This window comes from Grammomys surdaster, unplaced genomic scaffold (assembly GCF_004785775.1).
Source record: "Grammomys surdaster isolate TR1022 unplaced genomic scaffold, NIH_TR_1.0 126313, whole genome shotgun sequence".
Taxonomy (NCBI): domain Eukaryota; kingdom Metazoa; phylum Chordata; class Mammalia; order Rodentia; family Muridae; genus Grammomys; species Grammomys surdaster.
Window position 1 is genome coordinate 3,243,774 of NW_021621113.1, and position 24,903 is coordinate 3,268,676.

Sequence of the window (24,903 nt, forward strand, 5' to 3'; positions counted from 1 at the left end):
GCCTTGGCTAGCCTGGAACTGTCTATGCAGATATGCTTGCTTCTGCTTGCTGAGACTAAAGGCATGTGCTACCATGCCCGGCCACACGGGAATTTAACTAATCAAATAAGCATGCAAACAAGTCTAGAACCTAAACCCCAAGAGACAAATACAGGATGCTGGTAACTTAGGAGCTGGGATTTGACCTACAGAGGAGATAAAACCTCTTTGTTGAGACCTAGCCATCTACTGACACTAGTTCTAGGCCGTACTTTGCTGTGAACTCACTGTGAATTTAGGCAAATACGTCATTGCATTTCTGAGCCTGTTTCCCCATTTATAAAGAAAGAAGCACTATGTCATCTTAATTTTCCATCTACTCCGGCGGTTTGACCTTTCTCCACTGTCCAAAGACCTGTTTAGCACCCAAGTTCTAAATGGCACCTGCATTCCAGGAGAGGGTTAGTTCTCAGTAGCCATGGCAACCGCCTGGGCATTAAAAATAATCACAGAAAGTGACGTAACTAACATGCGTCCGACTTGCCAGGTTATAATATGGCTACCGCAGAAACAACAGACCCAGTCTCCCTATTAGATAACCACGTCTGACCAGGACCGAGGTCTGCTCCAGGTCACGAAAAAAAAAAAAAAAACCAAACGAGCCACTATAGCCAAAAACATTTCCGGTAGGACACTCCTTCTACCCGGCCCTCCGCTTCTCCGGGCTTGCTGTTAAGTACCCGCCCACCGCCTGTGACTTCCGATTGTTGACCACATGATTGACAGCTTGTTTGTCCAATCACAAGCGGACCCTCCCCAAAACCCAACGAGGAGAGGCATTGAGAGCAGGAAGCTCCGCCTACCACAATTGTGTGACGTCATAACCGCCATGGCCAGCTATCCAGACGGGCAGGTGAGTTGTAGTGGCCCCTGCGTCAAATCTGGGCTTTGCCTAAAGGTCCGGTGCCGCTCTCCATCCTCGGGGCTTTTAGCCCACCTGGTCCGCACTCTTTCCACGCAGAGGTTCACTTTAACAATGCCCTGCGTGAGCGAGAAACAAGAGGGCCAGTCCGTCGCGCTCGTTTTACGTCACCCAGGACCACTCTAGGGGTTTGTGTTGCGCAAGCCTGGCTTTGGGTGTTTTGGACTGAATAGATCCGGGCTGGACCAGACCAGGGTGCACATCTCAGGTCTCCAGTTGAGTGGAGTCCTCTGTGCTTACGAGGTGTTTAGAACTCTGTCTCCCTCGGAGTCTTTCTGGGCGTAGGATAAAAACAAGTTTTCCGACTCACTCAGCACGACGTACTGCGACAGAATAATCGGGACAATCAGTGGTAGAAGGTGCCAGAAGTGAGATTACACCGCTCTCGTTAGTCCAGCGTCATTTCACACATAGGAAAAGTTGCAACCCAGAGAAGATAGGGAGTTTATCTAAGTTACCAGGTAGTTAGGCAGCCGAGCCAAGGTCAGCACCTGAGTCGTCTACAAATGCTTCTTCCTTACTTTCTAGCCCGTCTTGAACCAGCCAGGAACATCGTTGCTGTGTGATTTTTGTGGCCAAAACTAGTGAGGTGACAGAGTAGTAGGTGGTTAAATGCAGTTTTGAGTTAAAAGTGGAGCCATGTCTTTGCCGCATTAGTTTTAAGTCGTTTTTCTGAGCCAGTTTCCTCTTATAAAATGGATCAGGTAGTTGAGTCCATCCCTCATAGAGTTATTAGGAAGAATGATGTGATTCTTGTAAGCATATGCTATACAGTAAAGTGTAACATCACTTTGTAGGATTTTTCAAAGCAGACCCCTCACTTTGAAATAATTTGGACAAAATAATCACCCTGATCACAGAGTAGTTTAAGAGATTAATCTCATGTAAGGAAAGTGGAAGACAAAATCAAATGGGATATTACCAAGATTTGATTGACTGTAGTCACAGACCAAAAGATGTTTAAAGCCCCATGCAGTTAATACAACATTTCTTAAATTTACGTGTGTGTGTGTGTGTGTGTGTGTAGGGGTAGCTACACATGTGCACATGCACAGGAATTATTTTTTCTCTCTCATGTGGGTCTTGGGGATCAAACTTGGACCTGGCAGCAAGCACCTTTACCCAGAGTCATCTTGCTGTCTCCTACACAGAAGTTGGGCCCCAGTGTGTCCATACTAAGACCCTGTAGGTATTCAGGGCTTACTATTTTGACTTAAAGCTGCGAAGCAAACCCAGAGAGGCTTAAAGGTCACACATAGCAAGTGAGGGTGAGGCTAGGGCTAGAACTTTGAATTCCATTTATTGCATACTTGGCAGACGTGAGTAGAGACCAGTGTAGGCTCTGAGTAGGGAGAAGTATCACATCCGTGCTTCCTGGGCTCCATTCCACTTGCTGGGTTTTCTGAGATGTTAATGGGTGTTGTTAAACGAGGAAGATTCTGTGGTTAAGCAAGCCTGGGAACGGCTCTGTTAATACAGTTTGGTAATGTTCTTCCAGAAAGGCATAGAATATGTCATGTTTCTAAAATCTTTCTTGGCCCCATGCATTTTGTCTTACGTTGGCTCATTTTTTTGTGGCACGCTGTTGTTCCAGAGGATCTCAGGCTGGGACAGCATTCCTGTAGCACATCTTTTTAGCGGCTGGTTTGTATCAGAATTACCTGAGAGCTTGTTTAAAGGACAGATTTGGGTCCCATCTAAGACCTGCTCTGAGCTTTGATGGCACAGATCCCACCTCCAAATCGTGAGGGGGAGGGTGTCTGCTTACCTGTGTGGAGGCGATGAGCATCTGGAAACCAAAGGTTGACAATTGAGCAGCTGCTTCAGTTGTTGCCCAACTTAGTTTTTGAGGCAGTCTCTCACTGAACAGGGAACTCACTGAGCTAGATTATCTGGCTAGTGTGCTCCAGAGACTCCAGGAATCTTCATTACCTCTGCCTCCCCAGGCATGCTTTGCCCCTCCTGGCTTTTTTTCCTGAGGATCCATACAATAGGTTGTCTTGCTTGCATGGCAAACAGTATACGGATGGAGTGATTCTCTTAGCCCCAGTAATCTACATCTTAATAAGTTCTGGGGATGTTTTGTGTACACTCTAGAAGCAGTAACAGACAGACCTGGGCTAAGAATCCAGCTCTACCCACTTAAGTGTTTTGTGCCCTTGGATACATCATGTAAGGGCTCGGGACTTTAGTTCCCTTACCACAGAAAGGCAGAGCTAGGACCCGTGGGAAGGGAGCGAGGAGGGTGGGATGCAGCAAGGCATGTAGGGGGCTCTGCACGTCACGGCTGCAGATGGTGTGGCATGGTGGTGACACTTGCTGCCACTGCCATGATGCTTGCTTTGCCATGCTGCCTGGGCTTATGTCCGGGGCAGAATTCTGAAAGGAAGTACTAGGAGAAAACGTCTGGAATGGAAGAAGAAATGTAGCTTTTATCCCCACCTTAGAGTTGTCCGCCTCCTCATCCCAGGTGTTCTAAGAAAGGAAAACTGCTTGTTTGAAGTCATGCAAAGGCTCAGGCAGTGCTGCCTCCCTCCCACCCACTGGATACTTTTGGAGGATTACTGCCGTTGGTGGGAGTCACAGTTCCTGTAATTTTCCATTGCCTCAGGCCCAGGGTGCCTTGATGTTGGAGTAGCAAAAGTCAAGTAGCATTTGGTTCAGTGGGGGAGCCTGCTTGATGGAACTCGGTGCTTAAGAGCTTGGTCTCTGAGCTAGAGGGATTGGTTTGCACATCCCTACTCTTCCAACTTGCTTACAGAAATGTGTTGTAGAGACCTGAAGCTTGGTTTCCTGTTCTGTAGAATGGGGTCATAGCAGTACCTACAGCAGACTTCCTGTGAGGTGAGATAGTGTCGAGTGTGGCATGTAGTAAATACTCTGCATGGGAGAGGACTGCAGATATGTAGACTGTAAGTGTTACATAGGAGTAGGTTTAAGGTGTTAGGATAGTACAGGAGGGCCAGCCCAGGGGTGGAGCAGGAAGAATTACCAGAAGGTGTAAGCTGGGGGAAGAAAAACGTTATAGTCCAGCTAAGGAAATAATTTCACAAAGACCAGGACACAAGCAATAAAGTACATTCCATAGTACGTTTTCTTAGTGGCTTGTTTGTGTCAGAATTTCCTGAGCACGTTTAGAGTATAAGAAGGTCCAGGGCAGTTTAAAGATTAGTCTGATTTTAGTGATGAGGGGCCAGGAGACGAGAAAACGAGACCAGAAATACAAGCAAGGGCCAAATCCCAAAGGGACTTGTATGTCATTTTAAAGGGACTGAGTTCCTACTAAGAGTATTGAGGGAGAGGAGCTGGTGAAAGGGTTTGTCACATTTGTCCCTCAGAGCTGTAACTAGGGGCCCTTGAAGAGATGGAAGTGGGAGAGGATGAGGCAAGGGACAGTTTCAAAGCTATAGAAATCCTCTCCATGAAAGGACTATGACCTGGTGTGACAGGTTGTTGGGAGGAAAAGCTGAAGGAACACGTTTAATTCAGGTGACAGAGGAAGGAAGGGAAGGCCCCTGAGAGGCTGTGAAGGCTTTGATGTGGATGACTTGGCAGCAGGAGGTACTAGGCGTAAGGTGGGAGGGAAGGTCAGGAGGCTGTTGGGTATGTGGGTCTGTAGCTCAGGGGAGAGGAAGCTGGAAAGAAAGATTTTTACAGTGTCAGCACACGGAGGTGGTAATTAAAGTCTTGGGACAGTTCTTGGCTCGTTGTTCGTTGGTTGCATGTTTCTGTCCTTTAAATATTTTAGAAGGCTCTGCTGGTGTTTGCCAGACCATCCCTCTGTCTTCTTGTGGCTTTTTAACCCCTTAGCTCTCCCATCAGGCACTTGAAAGGTAGCTCTGAGTAGGCTTGCCTTTGCAGTGCAGTCTCCTCTCTTCTTCACGAGGAGTCAGTCAGGACCTGCTTTGATACCTCTGAGCCTCTCAAGGGCTTGGAAGTAGAAGAAGGAACCCTTGGAGGTAAAAGAGTGCAGGAATTTCTGAGTCAGGAGGGTCTGAGCTCGCTTGGTACCTGCAAGAGTGCAGATAGAGACTCTGTTAACTTCGAGGTTGCACTGAACTATGTTGAGGTCTAGGTGCTACAGTGAAAAAGGAATGTTATCTGAGCGTCTCTGTCCTGGGTGCCCTTCCCACTCCCTGTGTCCAGTGGGAAGCCTGAGACCTGACAGGTGTTTAGCAGACATATGCTGGGCCCTCATGTGTGCAGGTGCTATTTTGAGTCCATTTCTCATTTTAGCTGCATGATTTAAAATGTACTAAATGTTGAGCATCTTCATTTTCTCGTCTCTAAAATGGAGATGTGTATTTAGCTCTCAGGATCAAGGAGCCAGTGAAAGTTGTTTAACTTAGAGCCCCTCACAGACCCTCAAAACCCTGAAAAATACCAAATATAGCTTATTTTTATCAGCTAGGACCTGGAGATAATTTTTATCGGCTAGGACCTGGAGATAATTCTTCTGTGATGCTTCAGAAACCGTGGTTACTGAACTCTTAACTTTCGCCCTCCACCCCAGTTTGTGTCTATGGGTCTGAAATGCTGCTAAAACATGTCTGCAAAGGCATGGAAGGGGAACACGGAGTCAAAGATCTGGCTGTCATTTCTGGCTCAGACCTTGACTTGCAATTCAGTGACCCTGGGACCAACCCAAAGCCTTACACAAGCTTCCTCTGCAGCCTGTGGTGCCGTAGTTTATGGCTCTGCCTTGTTCATCATGTGCAGGCTGAACCCTGAGTCATTCTAAACGCTTGACTTTCTTCACCCCACCCCGCCCCATCTCTTGCTTAATCCACTTAGTTGCCAAGTCATGTCGAGTCTATCTCTGAAATAGTTTCAGAATCCACTCGTTCTTCCCATCCCTGCGCCTGCTGTCTGGTTCATGCCCTGCCTGCCCAGCACCTGGGCTGCTGCCTTTCCCCCACTCCCAGCTCATCCTCCAAACCCACATAGGCTAATTCTCCAAACAAGGCTCACAGCACGTCCCTCCTCCTTTGGAAACCCTTCTGTGGTGCTTTACTTTCTCCAACATAACTCTGCAGAACAGTGCTTATTTGTGTATAAGCACTATATATGGAGGCTTACGGGTACCAGGCACTGTGCTGGGCCTGCGGGTGAGGATGATAGTGGTGGTGGTGATGAAAGCTCTGCCTGCCCCTAGAGAACTTACTGTTGGGTGAGGGAGACATTGGACAGGCACGGATAGCTCACCCACCAACTGAAAAGTGGCAAGAGTGGTGCTTTGTCAGGGGGGCTGTGAGAGGGCCTTCCTTTCTGGGTTCACGGTGTGCTCTTGTCATTCCCTGACCACGCCATGCTCACTCATAAGTCTGCTTTGTCTGTCTTCTTGTGTGTATAGTGTCCCTCTCTGCTTCTTTTGGTAGAGAATACCTCTGCATCCTTCAAAGACTAGCATGCCACTACTAGCTTTGATCAAAGCAACTTTTGGGGGAGAGGGATAGATAAATACATAAAAATAAATACACTGTGTATACTTGTTTGTTTATTTGGTTTGTACTCTCCCAAACTTATGTAGGAATGGGATATGGGACACTCTGGGCCTCCAGAGCCTCTAACTGGTAGTACACAGAGGTAGACAGGAGAGGCAATGTAGCTATAAAAGCTATAGGTCTCTTCCAGGAGACCTAGCTTCTGCACCCAGTTCCACACAGTCTATGTGTGACTTCTCTGAACTCAGGTTTCCTCTCCTCTAGAGGGGCACTGTCATTAATAGTTACTGCTTGTCAAGATCTTGTTCCAGCAGGCTTCGTGTAACGAGCCTCACTTCATTCCTGTAGCAGGCAGCGTGAGGCAGGCACTGTTACCTAAGGCTCCTGAGGCTTAGTGAAGGGAAGTGAGCTCTTAGTGTGCTGATACCTTTTCCTGAAAAAGCCTCTTTCATTCAAAGACTGAGCTTTTTCCAGATGTAGCAGAGAAGTTAATGTGCCCTGAGATCAGTAAAGACCGGGTACTCGATCTGTTGTCCTACTGTGTACTCAGCCTATGTAAGTTTAACCTGCCTTTAAGAGGAAAACGTAGCCAACCTTACCTGCCTTGGATTCCCCATGCAGTCAGCTTTTATGATCCAAGCTAAATGCAGAGCTTTACTTTTAAGTTATACACTCCCATGCCCCGGCCCAGAACAATGTGTGTGCATTGTAGTTATTTGCTGGAAGCAGCCAACATCTCTGCAAGGTTTTAAGCACTGTGCTGGGTCAATGAAATAACTTCTTCCTTATAAAACCCTGCTAAAGATCTCCATAGAAAAGTGTCCCTTAAGAGCTGTGTGGTGGTGCGTACCTTTAATCCCAGCACTTGGGAGGCAGAGACAGGTGGATCTCTGAGTTTGAAGCCAGCCTGGTCTACAGAGAAAGTTCCAAGACAGCCAGAGCTACACAGAGAAACCCTGTCACAAAACAAAACAAACGTCCTTCGTTTTCTTCGTGTGCCATTTTCCTGTTCTGTTCAGCAAGAACTCTGAGTCCAACCGAAGACACTGGGAGAGGTGGAGACACCACAGTTAGGCTTTTGTCCACTCACTCCAACAGGAATTGCTTCATTTTCATTCTTTATTATGTGAGGTGGTTGTTGTTGTTGTTGTTCTGTTGTTTGTTTTGAGGCAAGGTTTTTCTATAAAGCCCTGGCTGTCCTGGAAGTCTCTCTATAGTCCAGACTGGCCTCAAACTCCCATCTGCCTCCTACTCCTGGGTGCTGGGATTACAGGTGCATGTGTGCCCTATACCTGACTCTCTGTTGTGTTAGTGATGGAGTTTGTGCCCCCAGCATGAGTGATTGATCTAAACTCACATGAGCATCTGAAGAGCCCTAGGATAAAGGGATTTTTAATTTTGGACATGTTGGTCTCCAAAACAGACATGGAACAAATGGAATCTCCCCAAAGCGCCTTCCTTGTCTACCTGCACAAGGGTGGAGAGATCCCGAGGACAAGGGGAATAGGACTAATCAGATCGGCTGGATTGGTCGGCAGGTCCCAGGAGCAGGGGGCACATGTACACCCATGCTTACTCTTCTTTCCTTTTCTCTCCATCACGCCAGTGTGGCTCCACTTCTCAGTTAGTCACAAGGAGCAAGCGGACTTTCCTAAAAGCCTGTCGCCTCTGTCTTTTCTCTTTGGCTCTCAGACTGCTCTTACTGTGGGGAATTCTGTCTCCTGAAGCTCACAGGTACACAGAGCAATTGAAAACTTTACTTAAAGGGATAGGAGCAAAGATGTCATTAAGACAGATTTATAAAATATAAGATATATTGTCTCTGGTATCCTAACTATAGGACACTCCGATGATTCAGGAGTCTTAGGAAAGAATTGGTGACCAATTACATGGCTCTCTACAGCCAGTTCAACTAAAACATTTGGTCCTTTGGAACCAGGTTGGGTTAGCCATACAGCTTTCCAGAAGGAAAAGAGGCGCCCAGGAACGCCTCCTGTTAAGTCTTCTGCCTCTCCCCTGCCTCTGCCAACTGGTAATATAATAAATTATTCATACCCATGAAGCGGCTTTAAGGAAGGTTCTCAGACAGGAGAATTGGTTGGTGCCTGCATTTCCAGTCTAGAGTAGGACCAAACCCTGCCCAGGAAGGGTTCCCTTCGCCGCCTAAAGATCTCACAAAGCTTGTTACAGAGGATGAGGTTCAAACCATTTTACCAGATGACTAATGGTGTTATTGCAAATACATATATGTGATACCTTTTGATTGGCAAGCCCTTATAAAAACAGTTTTTACCACTGTTTAGTAATGAATGGCTCCAAGAATGAATGAGCAAATGCCTGTTCATTGCTGCTTATGTCCCAGGACAGCACACGTGTGCTCTCTGACAACACACACACACACACACACGCACACACACACACACACACACACACACACACACACTATTATGATCAATTAGTCAGGCAAGGAAAGGTTGGAATCCAGGCTCTGCAGCTTTCCAGCCCTCAGCTACTCTAATGGCTACAAAGTTCCTGATCCTAATACTTCCTCAGGGTCCCTTTTCACTGTCAGACAAAAGTCTACAGGGCCCTTTATAGACTATGTTGGTCACCCATACAGCAAGTATGGAAAACAGACAATAAAGACGTTAGTGTTACCTTACCTTTCATTAGCTCACAAAAATGCAAATTTTGACTGCAAAACAAACAAACAAACAAACAAACAAAAGTTCTTTGCCTGGCAGTGGTCATGTAGCTTTTAATTCCAGCCCTCAGGAGGCAGAGGCAGGCAGATCTCTGTGAATTCAAGGCTAGCCTGGTCTATAGAGCTGATTCTAGGACAGCCAAGGCTACACAAAGAAACTGTCTTGAAAAAATAAAACAAAACAAAAAACCCCCCTTCTTCACTGTATACTTGCTAATCCTTTTCTGATAGGATGAAAGCCCGAGAAAGCCTTGGCACAGAGGGGCTGCAGGCTGAGACACTGCAGCAGCCTTGGAGCCCTCTGGGTTTCACATGTGGAAAAAGAGATCATTTTCAAAAACTGTAAACAAAGCTTACTGATAACTCCAGTGTGGTAAACCCCTTCCTAAAATAGGCCCTGAATGGGAAAATGGTTGCACTGGGCCAGTCAGTGTCCATCTAGAGGTGATAGAAAAAGGGAACACAAGACTGAGTGCCAAGGGTGGCAGACCCTCTTTGATCCCCAGCCTGTGGTCCCAGTGCCCTCCCCCTGTGCTGCCTCTGTGAGAGCACAGTCTGGGATCAGTCTCCACAGCTTGTGGTGCCTCTGCCCCACGCCACCCAGCTCTGTCCCAAACACAAAAGTAATTCTACATTAGATTTATCTATAGTTAAAGATATAAAATTAGATGTAGTACGAGAGGTGACGAGGCTCCCACAGATGTGTGAGAATCCCTTCCAGGGAATGTTTGATTTTTGACTGTAGAGAAATCAGACTGGACTATAAAAGGGATTTGGCTTGTCCAGAGCGCTTTCCTCGAGATGCCATTGGTTCAGATCACACTAGTCAGATTACAGTCTATTCCCAGCTGCTCCAAGAAATTCCAAATTAACAAAATTGATTGTTACTCTGTACACAGCCCTACAGACCCTTGATAATGGTTGCTAAGCCAGGAACTTGATTCCTCAGAGCACAGTGGACTCAGTTGGTGTTTGTATGACTGAATCCTCATGAAGGGCATTAGAGACACAGCAGCTGGCATTTCTATTATAGCTAAATAATCCTGGCCTTTCAATGGGCACATTCAGTCCCCAGTTTTAGACTTTCTGTGGGTTAGTGACAAAAGTAATAGTTTCCCAAAATCAAGTTGCCATTGTTCATCTAGTTTTGTTACCCTTACCTTTTTCCCTGGGGTGGAGACCCCCTGTCTCAATGGGATAGCGACAGTTCTGTATCTGAATGTCCTTTGTCTTTGGGATCATAAGAAATATCTACCCAAACTTTCTTGGATAGAAGGTCCCCCTGATTGGGGAGATCAGTGGTCGGTTAATGGGAACAAACCTAGACAGCTACGTCAGCTAATCTGGGAGCGACTTTAGATCATACAGAAGCATTATTTAGCTCCTGGAATGATCCTGTCTTCTGTACTTCCCAAAAGTCTGTTAAATAGAGGCTTTCCTGTGATCTGTGCTGCTAATACTTGTCTTTATCCCTTGGTGCCACTCCACTAGAGTTTCCTCAGAACTGCCATTTTATAGTTAACTGATTTAAAATTTTGTTTTTTTTTTTAAACTGTTCCATTACACACTGATGGTATGAGTTTTCAGTGCCCACTGTCATAAGCAAGCACCTATCTTACTTCCAATGAAAAGTACGTTGATAGCCGCCAGTAGGAGGTATACAGTACCTACCATGAATTCGCCTTATTGGACAAAACTTGCCTGATACTTACATATTTCACTATATGGTTGATATCCAATTATTATGCCAAGTCTGGCATGGCTTCAGAAGGGACAGTGGTATGACATGGTTCCTGCCCCTGGAGCAGGGCCAGCTGGACGAGGGTCTTCTCAAGTGCTGACAGGGCTGTAGGAGTAAGGCTTCTTTGCATGATGATGTACATACTTTACTTCATGTTCCTTCTTTGGGGAATGTTCCCCCTGCCAAGGTTAATGACTACAGTGGCAGTCTGAAACAGCACGATTCTGGGAATCTACAGTGTATCTAATGTTCCTCAGCAAAATGGTAAGGCTGTGGTTGGTCTTCAGGATAGCCCTTAAGTCTGTGGGAAAAAACTCTGAAACCATGAGTTCAAGAATATATAAATTAATGTAAGAACTGTTGTTTACAGAATTTCTCAACTACACAAAATATAGGGATGCAGTATGAACTGTATGAAGGACTCCATGGACCTGAAAGAGCAGAGGCAGCTGCACTAATGAGTCAGTCAGGAAGATGTTAAGGAAGGAGATGTGATTTGGTCAATAGAGGAAAAAAAAAAAAAACTCGGATAATGAGAGAGAAAGGAATAGTTAAAAACAAGGCTCAGATGGATGCTTATATGGTATTAGTGGGAAGATGGCGGTCTTCTCAGAAGATTGACAAATTACTATAGCAAGTTACATAGGTCTTTCTTTTCATTTGCCTTAAACATCATTACTACGTTTTCTAAAACTCAAAAGATATTTCTTACTAGTTACAGAACAAGTCTTATTGAACAGGCAGACTTGATCTTTACAGACAGGTCTTCTAATGGAAAGTCCTTTTCAAAAAGGGTTGACTTTAAGTCAGCTCAGAAGGTTGAGGTAGCCACTGTAATCTGGGCTTTTGAAATGAGTGAGAACACTCCTATGAATGTTTATGTAGATTCACAATAACTTTGCGATTAGGCTGTTTGCACATGTTGAAACAGCTATTATTAATGTAGATAAAAGTCAGATTAATGTGTTACTACAACACTTGCAAGACTTAGTCCAAAATAGGAGAGTTCCTTATTTTATACCTCATATAAGGTCACATGCTAATCTCCCAGTCCCTTGTCAGAAGGAAATCAGAATGCTGATTCCCTGACACAGATAATCACTCCTGTAGTTGTAGATCCTGCACAGCAGGCCCAGGCCTCTCATACTTCACATCATCAGAATTCCCAGGTGCTGAGGTCTCGATCATCTGACCCGGGAAGCTGCAAGGCAGATTGTAAAATAATGTCCAGCTTGTCCCTACCATCGTGATTCTTTTCCCATGGGAATGCATCCATGAGGCCTAAAGCCTGGCTCTTCATGGCAAATGGTTGTGACTTATGTTCCTTCTTTTGGAAGACTTACATATGTTCATGTCTGTGAGGATACCTTTTCTCATGTAATTATGGCTTCTGCTTGGACAGGAGAGGCTGTTAAGGATGCGATACAGCATAACTTTATTGCTTTTCTTACCTTGGATTCCCTCTGTATATAAAGACAGACAACATTCCTGCTTATACAGACCCTTAAGGCAGTTGTATAACCTTCTCTATTACTCATACTATGGGAATCCCTATAATCTGAAAGGACAGGCAGTTGTTGAGAGATCTCATCAAATGCTAAAATCTCAATTATAAAATTACAGAAAGGAGAATTCAAATACTATTCTCCACATCACAATTTGAATCATGCTCTTTTACTTTAAATTATCTCGACAAAGATTCAAAGGCCTGAGCCCTGTGGAACACCATTGGGCTGTAAGGTCAGAGACACTCTGCCTATGGTAAAATGGAGAGACTTATTAACGTAAAAATGGAAAGGCCAGGATGTCCTTTTGACATCTGGTGAGGCTATGCTTGTGTTTTTCCCAAAGATGCCAAAACCTAGTCTGGGTCCCCAATAAATTCAGCAGACGCGGGGCTGTGCCTTCCCTTTTCAAGACCAGGAGGCAACACCAGAAGGAAAAGAGACAGATGGCTCTACCTCCTATGAAGACTCAATTTTGTGAGCACTCATCAAAAACGATGCAGACAGAAATCCTGGACTTTCCTGATAAAACAAAGGAGAAGTTCTCAATCATCTTCAGCTGGCTGGCAGGGAGAGACCCACTCCTCAGGAGAGACCCACTCTGCGTGCAGCTTCTACGTGTCATGGCAGCATTCCATCTTGGGGTCAAATCTTTGACCCAAAAATTGGAAGCTCTTGTGGCAGCTAATCACCACATGTCTACTGCTCAGAATCTGGTTTTGGCTATGCTTTTGCTTTTAGTGTGCAAGATAGGATGCCTTGTATTTACTTTTTTGCTTGTCTCTTCCTGCTGGTGTGGCTCAGCCTTCAGCTGCTTGTTGGGCTTATTTACCTGCTACCAATATTTCATCCTAAATCTTGGCATTATGGACTTCTTAAGGTCACTACTTACAATACTGAAATGGAGGAGAATCTAGTTCTTAACTAGAAAGACAAATGATAATTTTACTTATGAGGGTCAGTCTGACTGCTTTCGATGTCTGTGCAGGCATGCTTTCTCTTCAAGAACATACATTGCTCATTCATTCATTCATTCTCATTCTCCCTCATTCTCTCTCTCTGTCTCTCTGTCTCTCTGTCTCTCTCTGTCTCTCTCTCTCCCCCCCACCCCAGTCTGTATAACTCTGGCTGTCCTGGAACTCACTTTGTAGACCAGGCTGGCCTCGAACTCAGAAATCCGCCTGCCTCTGTCTCCTAAGTGCTGGGACTAAAGGCGTGCGCCACCACCGCCCGGCAACATTCGTACTCTTAAATTGAAACAGAAACAGGGAGATACCAGGTCTGGCATGGCTGCAGAAGGGACAGTGGTGTGACATGGTTCCTGCCCCTGGAGCAAGGCCAGCTGGACGAGGGTCTTCTCAAGTGCTGACAGGGCTGTAGGAGTAAGGCTTCTTTGCATGATGATGCATATACTTTACTTCATGTTCCTTCTTTGGGGAATGTTCCCCCTGCCAAGGTTAATGACTACAGTGGCAGTCTGAAACAGCACGATTCTGGGAATCTACAGTGTATCTAATGTTCCTCAGCAAAATGGTAAGGCTGTGGTCTTCAGGATAGCCCTTAAGGCTGTGGGAAAAAACTCTGAAACCATGAGTTCAAGAATATATAAATTAGTATAAGAACTGTTGTTTACAGAATTTCTCAACTATGCAAAATACAAGGATGCAGTATGAACTGTATGAAGGACTCCATGGACCTGAAAGAGCAGAGGCAGCTGCACTAATGAGTCAGTCAGGAAGATGTTAAGGAAGGAGATGTGATTTGGTTAATAGAGGAAAAAAGCCTGGATAATGAGAGAGAAAGGAATAGTTAAAAACAAGGCCCAGTGGATGCTTATATGGTATTAGTGGGAAGATGGTGATCTTCTCCACAGAAGCCATCAACAACTAAATTTGATCCAGATATTCTACTAAGAGTTATAAAAAGGAACCTTAATGCTGCTTGCATCAGCACAAAGAACTCACTAAACTGAATACAAAATATATGGTTCAAGTAATAAAAGGGCACCAGGAAGTGAAATGGAGCTGAATCCTGTGTTCAAGGAGATAAAGAGATTGAGGAAGTGGTGATCTCAGGACAAGATCCCACCAAACTAAGCTTATTGTTTATGTTTGCAGTTGAATAAGGAATAGTTTCGGCTTTTATTCTGGAATAAACTACAATCCAGAAATGGAGAGCACACTTGTGATCCAGATCGTGAGGCTGGAAGACACAGGCTTTTGGTCTGGATCTTGAAGAACAGGGCCATGAAAAGGTTTGGCCCAGGCATGGTGCTGCACACCTTTAATCCAGGAGACAAAGGCAAGCAGATTTCTAAATTCAAGGCTAGCCTGGGACAGAGCAAGTTCTAGGTAAAAGAAAAGTTTAGGTCCAGGCATGGTAATACACACCTTTAATCTCAGCAGTCAGGAGACAGAACCATCCAGATTGTAAATTCAAGGTCTGTCTACAGAGCACATTCTTGGTTGGCCAATCTTAGACAGTGAGAGAGTTGGAAAACAGAAAGCTAACTCTCTCACATAAAAATAGCCTCTATGTCTAGACTTGGCAACCATAGACATTGTGCCCAGTGAACCACATAATGATTTGCTGTCTTTTTCTAAGTGTCAAGGGGCTAAGGTCATAAAATGCTGATTAGTGGGATAATCCAAAGAAAACCGGAATAACTGAACTGATATGTAATTCCTAAGGAAGTAGCTTATACAAACAGAAAGACGGGGCTTTGGTGTGTGTGAGAGAGCTATCTCGAGCAGAACACAGCTGTCAGCCTGTACCCAACATTGACTCCGAGTCATTCTTCCGCCACTCCCATTCACCGCTTCCTCAGGCTCCTCTCTCAAGTCCAGGCTGGTCCTTGGCACCACTAGTCTGCTCTATTAAAGATACAAATCTGAGTTCGAGGCCAGCCTGGTCTACAGAGAGAGTTCCAGGAGAGCCAGGGCTACACAGAGAAACCCTGTCTCGAAAAAACAGAAAAACAAAAACAAACAAACAAAAAGATACAAATCTGTTTTTAAAGAATTTACAAACTTCAATACAAACCTTTGTTCATTTATAGCTTGCCCCAGCCGAGTGCAGCTAGATATTCCATGCTGGTTACAACTAGTGGTTTGAGTCCTGGAACAAAGACAGCTTTCCCAGCCGGTCAGTGGTGGCGCACACCTTTAGTCCCAGTACTTGGGAGGCAGAGGCAGGCGGATTTCTGAGTTCTAGGCCAGCCTGGTCTACAGAGTGAGTTCCGGGACAGCCAGGGCTACACAGAGAAACCCTGTCTCGAAAAACCAAAAAAAAAAAAGACAGCTTTCCCGAAGATGCGAAACACTCCTATTATAAGGAAATCCTTTGCAGTCATGAAGTGTTTTTAGCCATTTTTGGATGATTGTTTCTTTCTAAAATGCCTAACTTTTTATCCCCCAAACCAACAGACTGACTCTTCCTTTTTAAAATTTATTTATTTATTTTTATTTTGTGTGCTTTGGTATTTTGTCTGTGTGAGGGTGACAGATCTTGTGAGCTGCCATGTGGGTACTGGGAATTGAACCCATGTCCTCTGGAAGAGGCAAGCAGTCAGTGCTCTTAGCCACTGAGCCATCTCTCTAGCAGAGTGACTCTTACTTAACAGCGCAGACCCAGAGCTATCCAACTCACTTGACAAGCCCTTGATATTTTTTTATCCTTCTGTATCTCAAAATCATTTCAACTTCCTTTCACAGTCCTCAGAAGAATTTATTTTGGGGGATGTCATGGCTTGAATATGCCTGGCCCAGGAAGTGGCACTATTGGGAGGTGTAGCCTTGTTGAGGGAATAGGTGTGTCACTGTGGGTGTAGGCTTTAATACCCTAGCCCTAGCTGCCTGGAAGCCAGTATTCTGCTAGCAGCCTTCAGATGAAGATGTAGAACTCTCAGCTCCTCCTGCACCATGCTGCCTAGACACTGCCATGCTTCTGCTTTGATAATTGACTGAACCTCTGAGCCTGTAAGCCAGACCCAATTAAATATTCTTTTTAAGAGTTGCTTTGGTCTGGCCGGGCGGTGGTGGCGTACGCCTTTAGTCCCAGCACTTGGGAGGCAGAGACAGGCGGATTTCTGAGTTCGAGGCCAGCCTGGTCTACAGAGTGAGTTCCGGGACAGCCAGGGCTATACAGAGAAACCTGTCTCGGGGAAAAAAAAAAAAAAAGAGTTGCTTTGGTCATGATATCTGTTCACAACAGTAAAACCCTAACTAAGATGGGGTGGGGAGGGAGACAAAACTCCTTTCATTCTGTCCTCTAAAGACTCTATAGAATTCCATTACTTCCATGTGTACTTTCTCCAAAAAGTACATATCCTGTTTCTAATACACTAACTTTTCTTTGTTAGGGTCTCACAAAAGGCAGAGGGAGAGAGTGGAGGATTCATATTTGGGTTGTATCTTGTGTAACCACTCCAAGAGGAAGTCATTCCATTCTCCTTCCTTAATGCATTAGTGACATGAGTTACTGGGGGCCAAACCTGAACTATGGTGTTTGGTCATTGTCCCTACCGCCCTAGGGATAGGCTCCCTCCCTGCCTGCCTCGGAGACTGAGGATAGGGAACATTCATGCATCGTCAGCTAATGTAGGCAAGGAAGGGCTGCTGTGCAGGGTCCATGCTGTGATGACATCACTGGTGGCTGATGATGGCCAGGGCTGTGTGGCAGAGACTGTACTTGTGCTTTGAGTTCTGCAGGCAGAGGTGGAAGTCCCGAAGGCTGAGCGTTCTTTTGATTCAGTTACCTGTTCAGATAAGTATTTACTGAGCATCCATTGTATACTGAAAGCTATGGATAAAGCCACAAGCTAGAAATGGTCCCAGACCTTGTCAGACCTTTGATGTACAGGAAAGAGGAGTCAGGAGGACAAAATTCCAGCCTAGACTCTGTATGCCCTTGGCATGACCTTGAGTAACTGGTAGCTTCCCTGGAAGCCTCAAGGCCTCCTAAGCAAAGAGCTGAGAGCCCAGCCTCCCCTGTAGAGTCAGAAGGATGGCAGTGTGGGTGCTCTGTGGCTTAAAGTGCTGGGCTTGTTCATCATCCTGCTGTGTCTGTTCTTTCTGCAGGGTTGCCCAGGAGCTGCAGGACAGGTACCTGGACCACCCCCGGGTGGCTACTATCCTGGACCTCCCCATGGTGGGGGCCAGTATGGCAGTGGACTCCACCCTGGTGGTGGTTATGGAGCTCCTGCCCCTGGAGGGCCCTATGGATACCCCAGTGCTGGAGGAATCCCCTCTGGAACTCCAAGTGGACCATATGGTGGTGTACCTCCAGGTCCCTACGGTCAGCTACCCACAGGGAGTCCCTACGGTACCCAGCAGCCTGGACCTTATGGACAGGGTAAGTAGAATCTCCAGCTCCAGAACCCAGTCCTAGAACCTCAGACCTGGTCTAAACTATCCATATTCCATCCTTATCCGTCCTGCAGATGCACAAGTATCCTGGTCTCTGACACCATAGCTCTGTCTCTACTGGCAGAATGAGAAGTTCATCAGTTAGCTTTTCTGGGCTAACAGCTCTAAAGCCCTCTTGGCTTTCAACAGGCATTTCTATTGCTTGCTCGTTCTCCCTCGAGTGTCAGCAGCTGAGTCTCTGCTTCAAGTGTCTTTTCATTCTGGGATCAGTGCTGAAGGAGCACTCCGCCTTGGGGACATGCTGTCCTTAGGGTAGAGAGAAAGAGTAAGAAGCTAGCAGGGCTGGGTGGCACCTCAGGACTCTCCTCAGGACTGATGTCGCATCCATTCATGCTCTTTTCCCTGAAGCACTTCACTGTCAAGGCTGACCCCAGGAGGAGGTGGTGCACCTCTCCCAGGGAGATCCGTAGGCTACCAGGCAGTGGGCGGGGCCGTACAGTGCTTGGAATAGGCAGGGAGCTCACAGAGCCTGGCCACAGCAGTGTAGTCCACAAGAGAAGAGACCCCATGACGGGCGGAGGGGGACTGACCTCATCTGTAGGAAGAAAAGATAGTGTCATTAATGAAAGCTTAGCTTCACTTACCGACCTGACCAGACTGCCTCTTTGCACCTCAGTGTCCACTTCTGTAAAATGGGACAGTGCTTCAGCCTCACAGGCTGTGTTAAATGTAAAGCTGCAGCTTAACACTGGGCATCAGTCTGGGTTTAATGGACAGAGCGCGTTCTCTGAGAGGACTTGTCATATGGCTGCACAGTATTGGCATTTCCTGTGATGGTAGCTGTGGTAAACCAGAGGATGGAAGAGAAGAAAAGGAAGGTGTAGGCTGGAGGGGAGGTGTGGACAGGACAAGGAGGACAGAGATTGAAGAGCAGAGGGTGGGGAAGTGAGTGCCTGTCCTTGCTTTTCCGGGACTCACTTTAGTGAGCTCCTTCCCAGAGTGGCTATTCTCAGGAGGCTGAGCACCAGCTAGGTGGCCTGGACCTGCCTGGGCCTGTGAGAAGGGGCTCCAGGGAATGTTGTGCTTAGGAAGCAAGCCACAGCTGAGTGGATGTACCCAGGCAGCTAGCCCCGGGGGAGATGCCCAAACCTCTGGGGTTCCAAGCACTGCCAGCCAGCGGCGTTTGTCTTCTCAGAGCCAAGCTCTGGCTGTTAGCTTTCAGCTCAGCAGCTCTGCACTGGATTTCCAGAGCCTCCAGAACATTGTGTCTGAGCTCATAGACAGTCTTGAGGGGAAAGGAGCCCTGACTCTGAGGTCTGTCCCCCCCAGGACCCAAGAGTGGCAGTCATCTCTAGGGCAGGGGAGGAAAGGCGGGACATGGGTCACGTGCTCAGCCTCCCTCTTTGCTGCTTCCTCTCATTGGCTGCATTGCTCCTCTCCAGGGTGGCCAGCAGCTCCTGGGAGTGGTACTGATGCTCCTGATGTGTGTATCACTTGCCTTAAGGTCCAAGGTAGAGGACACTACTATAGAGGGCAGAGCTGACCGTCAGAGGTGCTCCTCTTTCTGCAGGAAGATCCAAAGGGCCTTTCCAACTTACCCACTTGCCATCAGCCCTTGCCTTCCATCCAGCAGAGATTGCCCAGAGTACTGTAAACACATCCTGAGCCTTGCCTCCTTCCCCTCCTCCACAGCAACTCATCCCTTCAAATACAGCTGAAGTACCCTTCTCTGAAGCCATCTCTCCCCTCCCCATGCCAGCCTTTGCTGCAGACTTTGTTTTGCTGTTGTCTCATGTAATTCATTCCCACTGCCCTTGGATGTTGTTCATGTTATAAATATGGAAGTTGGCATTCAAAGAGATTATTTATTTGACCTGAAATTACACAGCTAGTAGTAACCAGTCAGGACTTGAATCTAAAGCCGAGCTTTTCTGCATCAAGCACATAACTACACTTGTCACAGAAACTAGCTGCCAGTGGTGGTGGCTGTCCTTCCCCAGTGACCCTACTTGTTCCAGTTTGGTTTCTGTTGTGATGAACACCATGACCAAAGGTAGCTTAGAGGAAGGAAGGGTGTATTTGGTCCATCACTGACAGGAACCAAGGCAGGAAGCTTAAAGCAGAAACTAAGGCGAGCTGGTGCTGCCTAGACCTTCTGCCATGCCCCATGCTCAGCTAGCTTTTCTGTTCAGCACAGCCCACCAGCCTAGGGATGATGCTGCCCACAGTGGGCTCCCATTGTCAACCAGCAATTAGACAGTGTCCCACAGACGTGCCCACAGGCTAAGCTTAAAAACAGTCTCCCAGACCCCTTGTGTAGCCTGTCAACCCTGCTTCACTAAGACAGCCTAACTCTGCTTCTCTTTGTCTCTTAGGCCATTTTCAGAGATTTCTTACTGTATTGGGGGCAGAGTGCAAATCAACTAGAGAAGCTATTGGGATAATACACAAAGTGTTGCAGGCCTCTGCTATAGAAATCCACTGCAGGCTTTCTTAGAAGGGCGTGGAGGAGGGACCATGAGGCCTTGTGGGTAGGCATTTGAGGTTGCTTTCTGTTGCTGTGATAAAACTCTGATTAGGGGAGGAAGAGGTTTACTTGAGCTTATAGGCTGTAGTCTGTCATTGAGAGGAGTCAGGACAAGAACTAAGAAGCAGGAACCACGGGGGAACACTGCTGGCTCCCTTGCAGGCTGACACTTTCTGAGTGGTCTTAAACAACCCAGGACCACCTACCCAGGGAATGGTGCCACCCACAGATCGGACCTCCCACATCAGTTAACAATCACTGCAGTCTCCGCAGGCCAGTCTGATCTGAGCGGTTCAGCCCTTCAGTTGACCTCCTCTCAGATGACTCCAGGCTGTGTCAAGTTGGCAATTAAAGATAGCTAGAACGTAAGGGAAAACGGTGGCCAGAGGAGGGTCTCAGAGTGGCTCGCCAGCATTTCTCTGACCTGGGTCTGACTGCCATGGTTCACATCCCTTTCTCCAGGCGGTGTGCCCCCCAATGTGGATCCTGAGGCCTACTCCTGGTTCCAGTCAGTGGATGCCGATCACAGCGGCTATATCTCCCTCAAGGAGCTGAAGCAGGCCCTAGTCAACTCCAACTGGTCCTCATTCAATGATGAGACGTGCCTCATGATGATAAGTGAGTCCCACATGCAGTTCCTCCAGCGTGCAGGCTGAGCAGGATCAAACTGCCTGACAGTTGGCAGAGGTGTGCACGGACTCAGTCTGAAGAGAACTCTAGCTAAGGAGGAAGCTGGCTTCAAGATAAGCTCTCCTTTCCCTGGGATCATCGTTAAGTTCTAGGTTGCTAAGTTACAGGCTCATCCAGTTCCCCATTCTACAGGTAGACACTCCCTTCCCTGGTAAGAAACTACAGGCAAGGGGACAGCATGGACCCAAGTCTTGGAGTTAAGCCACCAACCCTGCAGAATCTGGATGGGACAGGCTGAGTAGCTGGGGGAGGGCTGGTGCTGCAGTTTGGTGACTCAGGCACAGGGCTTTGCTTCAACCTGGGACAAGGGTCAGTGTTCCCTTGACCCTCAGTCTTGAAGCCTCCCTTCCTTCTTCCCCTCCCCACTCAGACATGTTTGACAAGACCAAGTCTGGCCGCATTGATGTTGTCGGCTTCTCAGCCTTATGGAAATTCCTCCAGCAATGGAGGAACCTCTTCCAGCAGTATGACCGGGACCGCTCGGGATCCATCAGCTCCACAGAGCTGCAGCAAGGTAAGGCCCTGTGGGCACAGTGACTGGCCCAGCTAGACTCCTTTCCATTTCCTAAAATGCCTTGAAGAGTTTCCCTGGCGGTGCCCAGGCTTGCCTTACCACCCATTCCACTGTTCTGAACCTGGGTGGGGCTTTGAGCCAAGCTCCGGGGTCAGACAACACCAGTCTAAGTCAGTGCTGTCCTTCCTGGTGGCAGGACTCCAGACAGTGGTGAGTGGTTCAAACAGTCCCTGTGGCATCGGTGAGATGGAACCTTGGAGAGCAGTGCATCTCTTTCTTGTCCCAGCATGCTACATTGAAAGAGCTCTGCTTCAGAGCTCACTTCCGTTGTCATGTGGCCAGAGGCCGTTTTGTTTGTTTGTTTGTTTGTTTTGTTTTTTTGTTTGTTTGTTTTCTTCAACTCAGACCCAGAGCCTTCTGAGAGCTAAGGGTGGGTGAGAGGACCAGGGGCCACAGTGCTACATCTGGTTCCAATCTGACTCTGTAGGTCAAGCCTGCAGCCTGGGCTAAGGCCAGTAGGTTACAAGGCTAATGTGGCTATGAGCACCCATCATCTTAGTGGGGAAAGAGCTGCCCGGAGAGTCCAGGTCCTTTGTCCAGGCCATGCGGTTCATTCAGATAACAGTCTGTGGTTGGGAATGAGCACACCATGCCTGCCCCTGCTAGAAGAAAAGGGTGATCAGTACTGAACGCTACCTTGCCTGCTTCTTTCATGGATGTTGGTGAGGTTGATAGCAAAAACAAAATTAGACTTAATGTCTGCCGTGCCCCAGGCACTGTGATACAGCATTGCAGTGGGTTCCCAAAATTCATCTTCCCAAGGGCTCAGTCCTGTTTGCTGGTCCACACACAATGGTGAAGGATCCTTCTGGTCTCCTTTTTTTTTTTTTTTGGTTTTTCGAAGCAGAGTTTCTCTATGTAGCCCTGGCTGTCCTGGAACTCACCCTGTAGACCAGGCTGGCCTCGAACTCAGAAATCCACCTGTCTCTGCCTCCCAAGTGCTGGGATTAAAGGTGCGCCACCACTGCCCGGCTGGTCTCCTTTTTACAAATGGCGAATCTGAAGCTTAGTTCCTTGCCAGGGTCTCACAGTGCAGGGAGCTCAGAGGCACGGAATGCAGAAGAGGCAGGAGGCATCTCTGTGAGACAGGAAGTGCAGGCTGTGGCCTGGTGTGGGGATGGGACTATTATTTAAAACAGGAGAGTGTGTGAGGTGCTGTGCCATCATGACTGCCTGTAATCCTTCTTAGAGCGCAGGCCAAGCATCATCCCTGCGTAAATGGCATAAGGGGCTGGTGAGGTAAGCAGGGGACCAAGAGCTGCCTGCCTCCAGGACAGCTGTGACCCCAGTGCTGAGCTTCTCTCCCTGATGTCTGCCTCAGCAGAGTGCCGAGTGGCACCCTCTCCCTTCTCTGGCACTGACATATCAGATGGTCACAGGTGGACCTTGATAGTGAAGAGATGGGAGGCAGGTGAGGCACATCCAGAGACAGCTCCTGTGCTCCTGACATCTGACTGGCTCCCCAAGATGTTTCTCTCCTCATGTTTCTGAGCTGCTTCCCCCAGCTGTGCTCCAGTTCCTAGTGAAGTGCTCACAGCATGTCTCTTCCTGTGCCCTTCTTCTCCAGCGCTGTCCCAGATGGGCTACAACCTGAGCCCACAGTTCACGCAGCTCCTAGTTTCCCGGTACTGCCCACGCTCTGCCATTCCCGCCATGCAGCTTGACTGCTTCATCAAGGTGTGTACCCAGCTGCAGGTGTTGACCGAGGCCTTCCGGGAAAAGGATACCGCTGTACAGGGCAACATCCGGCTCAGCTTTGAGGACTTTGTCACCATGACGGCTTCAAGGATGCTCTGACCCAGCCTACCTACAGGGAGTGGAGCACTCCAGGGGATGTGGGCCTCTCCTTTCCTCCTCTCCTAGCAAAGAGTGTTTCCTAGCCTGAGGTAGGAAGGGACAGAGGTTGACTATCCTGGGCTGTGGATTGGCACGGGCTTGGAGTAGGGGCCCTAGAGTAGCAATGGAGTTAGTGTCTGGCCAGCTGTCCTGGCCTCTGGCTATTATCCTCTACTCCCTGATGCCAGTGCTAAGTGCTCATTGGCTGGCCTACCTGTAATCCCTCACCAAGACCACCAGGTCAGACGAGCCCAGTGTCTGTACAGTGGAATCAGACTGAGCGTGGGGGGATTTGCTGGGACCAGAGCCTGGGATTTCTTAGCTCTCTCAGTCCCTCAATATTAACAATTTTCCTGAGGCTTTGCCTGCACAAGAAGCTTGGACATTCTGCCCTCTCGGCTGCATCTGATGAGGCTCATGATCTCCAAAACTCGGACCCCTCCCCGACCCGCCTTGTTCCACTCAGCTTCCCTCCCCTGGGACATTGTCTCAGCCTACTGCCAACATTGTTTGTAATTTGCTTTCTTTTTTTTTTTTTTCCCACTTGGGGCCAAAAGTCCAGGAAACTGTAAGCATCAATAAAAGAAAGACTCTGCAGTCCCATGTTTTCCACCATGACTTTTTGGCTGTGTGTCCGTGTCCATCCATCCATCCATCCACCCTCTCACTATGGAAGCTGCTGACCAAGCCATGCGAAAGAGGCTGTGTGAGGGGCCCTAGTGGCCGTCTTGTTTGCCAAGGTGAAATCGGGGCCCTGACAGGTTCCTCTGTGTCTAGGATCTGTCCAAACGGCTGCCTATGCTTCTTAAAGTTTTAGGGCTGCCATTCTGGACTGAAAGGAGCCACCCTAGACCTCTCCCAGCATGGTCCTTTTATTATCTTAGGCCTGAGTTTTATCTCCCAGACAAACTCTATTTATGAAGTCATAACTCTCCCCCTACTTTTATTAAGCACAGACACCAGTACCTGCCAGTTGCATTTCTAGATCAGCGTGATACCCCGTCTGCACTGTGTCTGTAATGAGCTGACAGAATTTCAATCAAAAGCTGAAGACACCAGACATTCTAGTGAGCTAGGGGGGCCTTATCACAGATAATGGTGTGATTATCCTCTGGCTTTGGGAGATGGAGATAAGCTCTCTGAGGCTCAGGCCTTCAGCAGGGCAGTCCTCCCTGCAGGGGGGGGGGGGAGAGCAGCTGGAACTGTTTTCCAGGTCACAGAGGCCAGCAGGCCTGTCAAGGCTCAGCCATTTCAGCTCCTCTGGGCCGCTGTGGCTCTCTAGTTCCAGAATCAATAGTCCAGATCCTAGAGGCCAACACGTCATTTCTGGAGGGAGCCTCTCTTTAGGCCCCCAAGGACTCCAGCCTCCAGTAACCAAAAGAAAAGGGGGATGGGGTGTTGCAGGTTGCCTAGCTTATCTTCAGCTGCCAGAAGTGTCTTCCTCTTCTAACCTACAGCTTTGGAAACACCATCCCCTGACACTAGTTTTCTCTCTTGAGCTGACCAGCACACAACTCCCACCTTTCTGCATGCCATTCTTCAGGACAGTTGAGCC

The 24,903-nt window shown here is 47.6% G+C and overlaps 1 protein-coding gene across 1 annotated transcript; it reads left to right on the plus strand.

Annotated features, from left to right (window-relative positions):
* The first annotated feature begins 803 nt into the window (after window positions 1-803).
* On the plus strand, window positions 804-23,945 carry Pef1 (penta-EF-hand domain containing 1). Its single transcript, XM_028759792.1, has 5 exons — window positions 804-892; window positions 17,434-17,707; window positions 20,711-20,866; window positions 21,309-21,452; window positions 23,080-23,945. The coding sequence occupies exons 1-5, from the start codon at window positions 869-871 to the stop codon at window positions 23,307-23,309; spliced, it is 828 nt and encodes a 275-aa protein (XP_028615625.1). The 5' UTR covers window positions 804-868; the 3' UTR covers window positions 23,310-23,945.
* The last annotated feature ends 958 nt before the right edge of the window (window positions 23,946-24,903 follow it).

Bases quoted from the DNA above. Each gene is read 5' to 3' on its own strand.
- Pef1 (XM_028759792.1), top strand. From the start codon at position 869: ATGGCCAGCTATCCAGACGGGCAG. The intron at 893-17,433 runs GTGAGTTGTAGT...TTCTTTCTGCAG, and splicing joins CCAGCTATCCAGACGGGCAG to GGTTGCCCAGGAGCTGCAGG. The intron at 20,867-21,308 runs GTGAGTCCCACA...CTCCCCACTCAG, and splicing joins GACGTGCCTCATGATGATAA to ACATGTTTGACAAGACCAAG.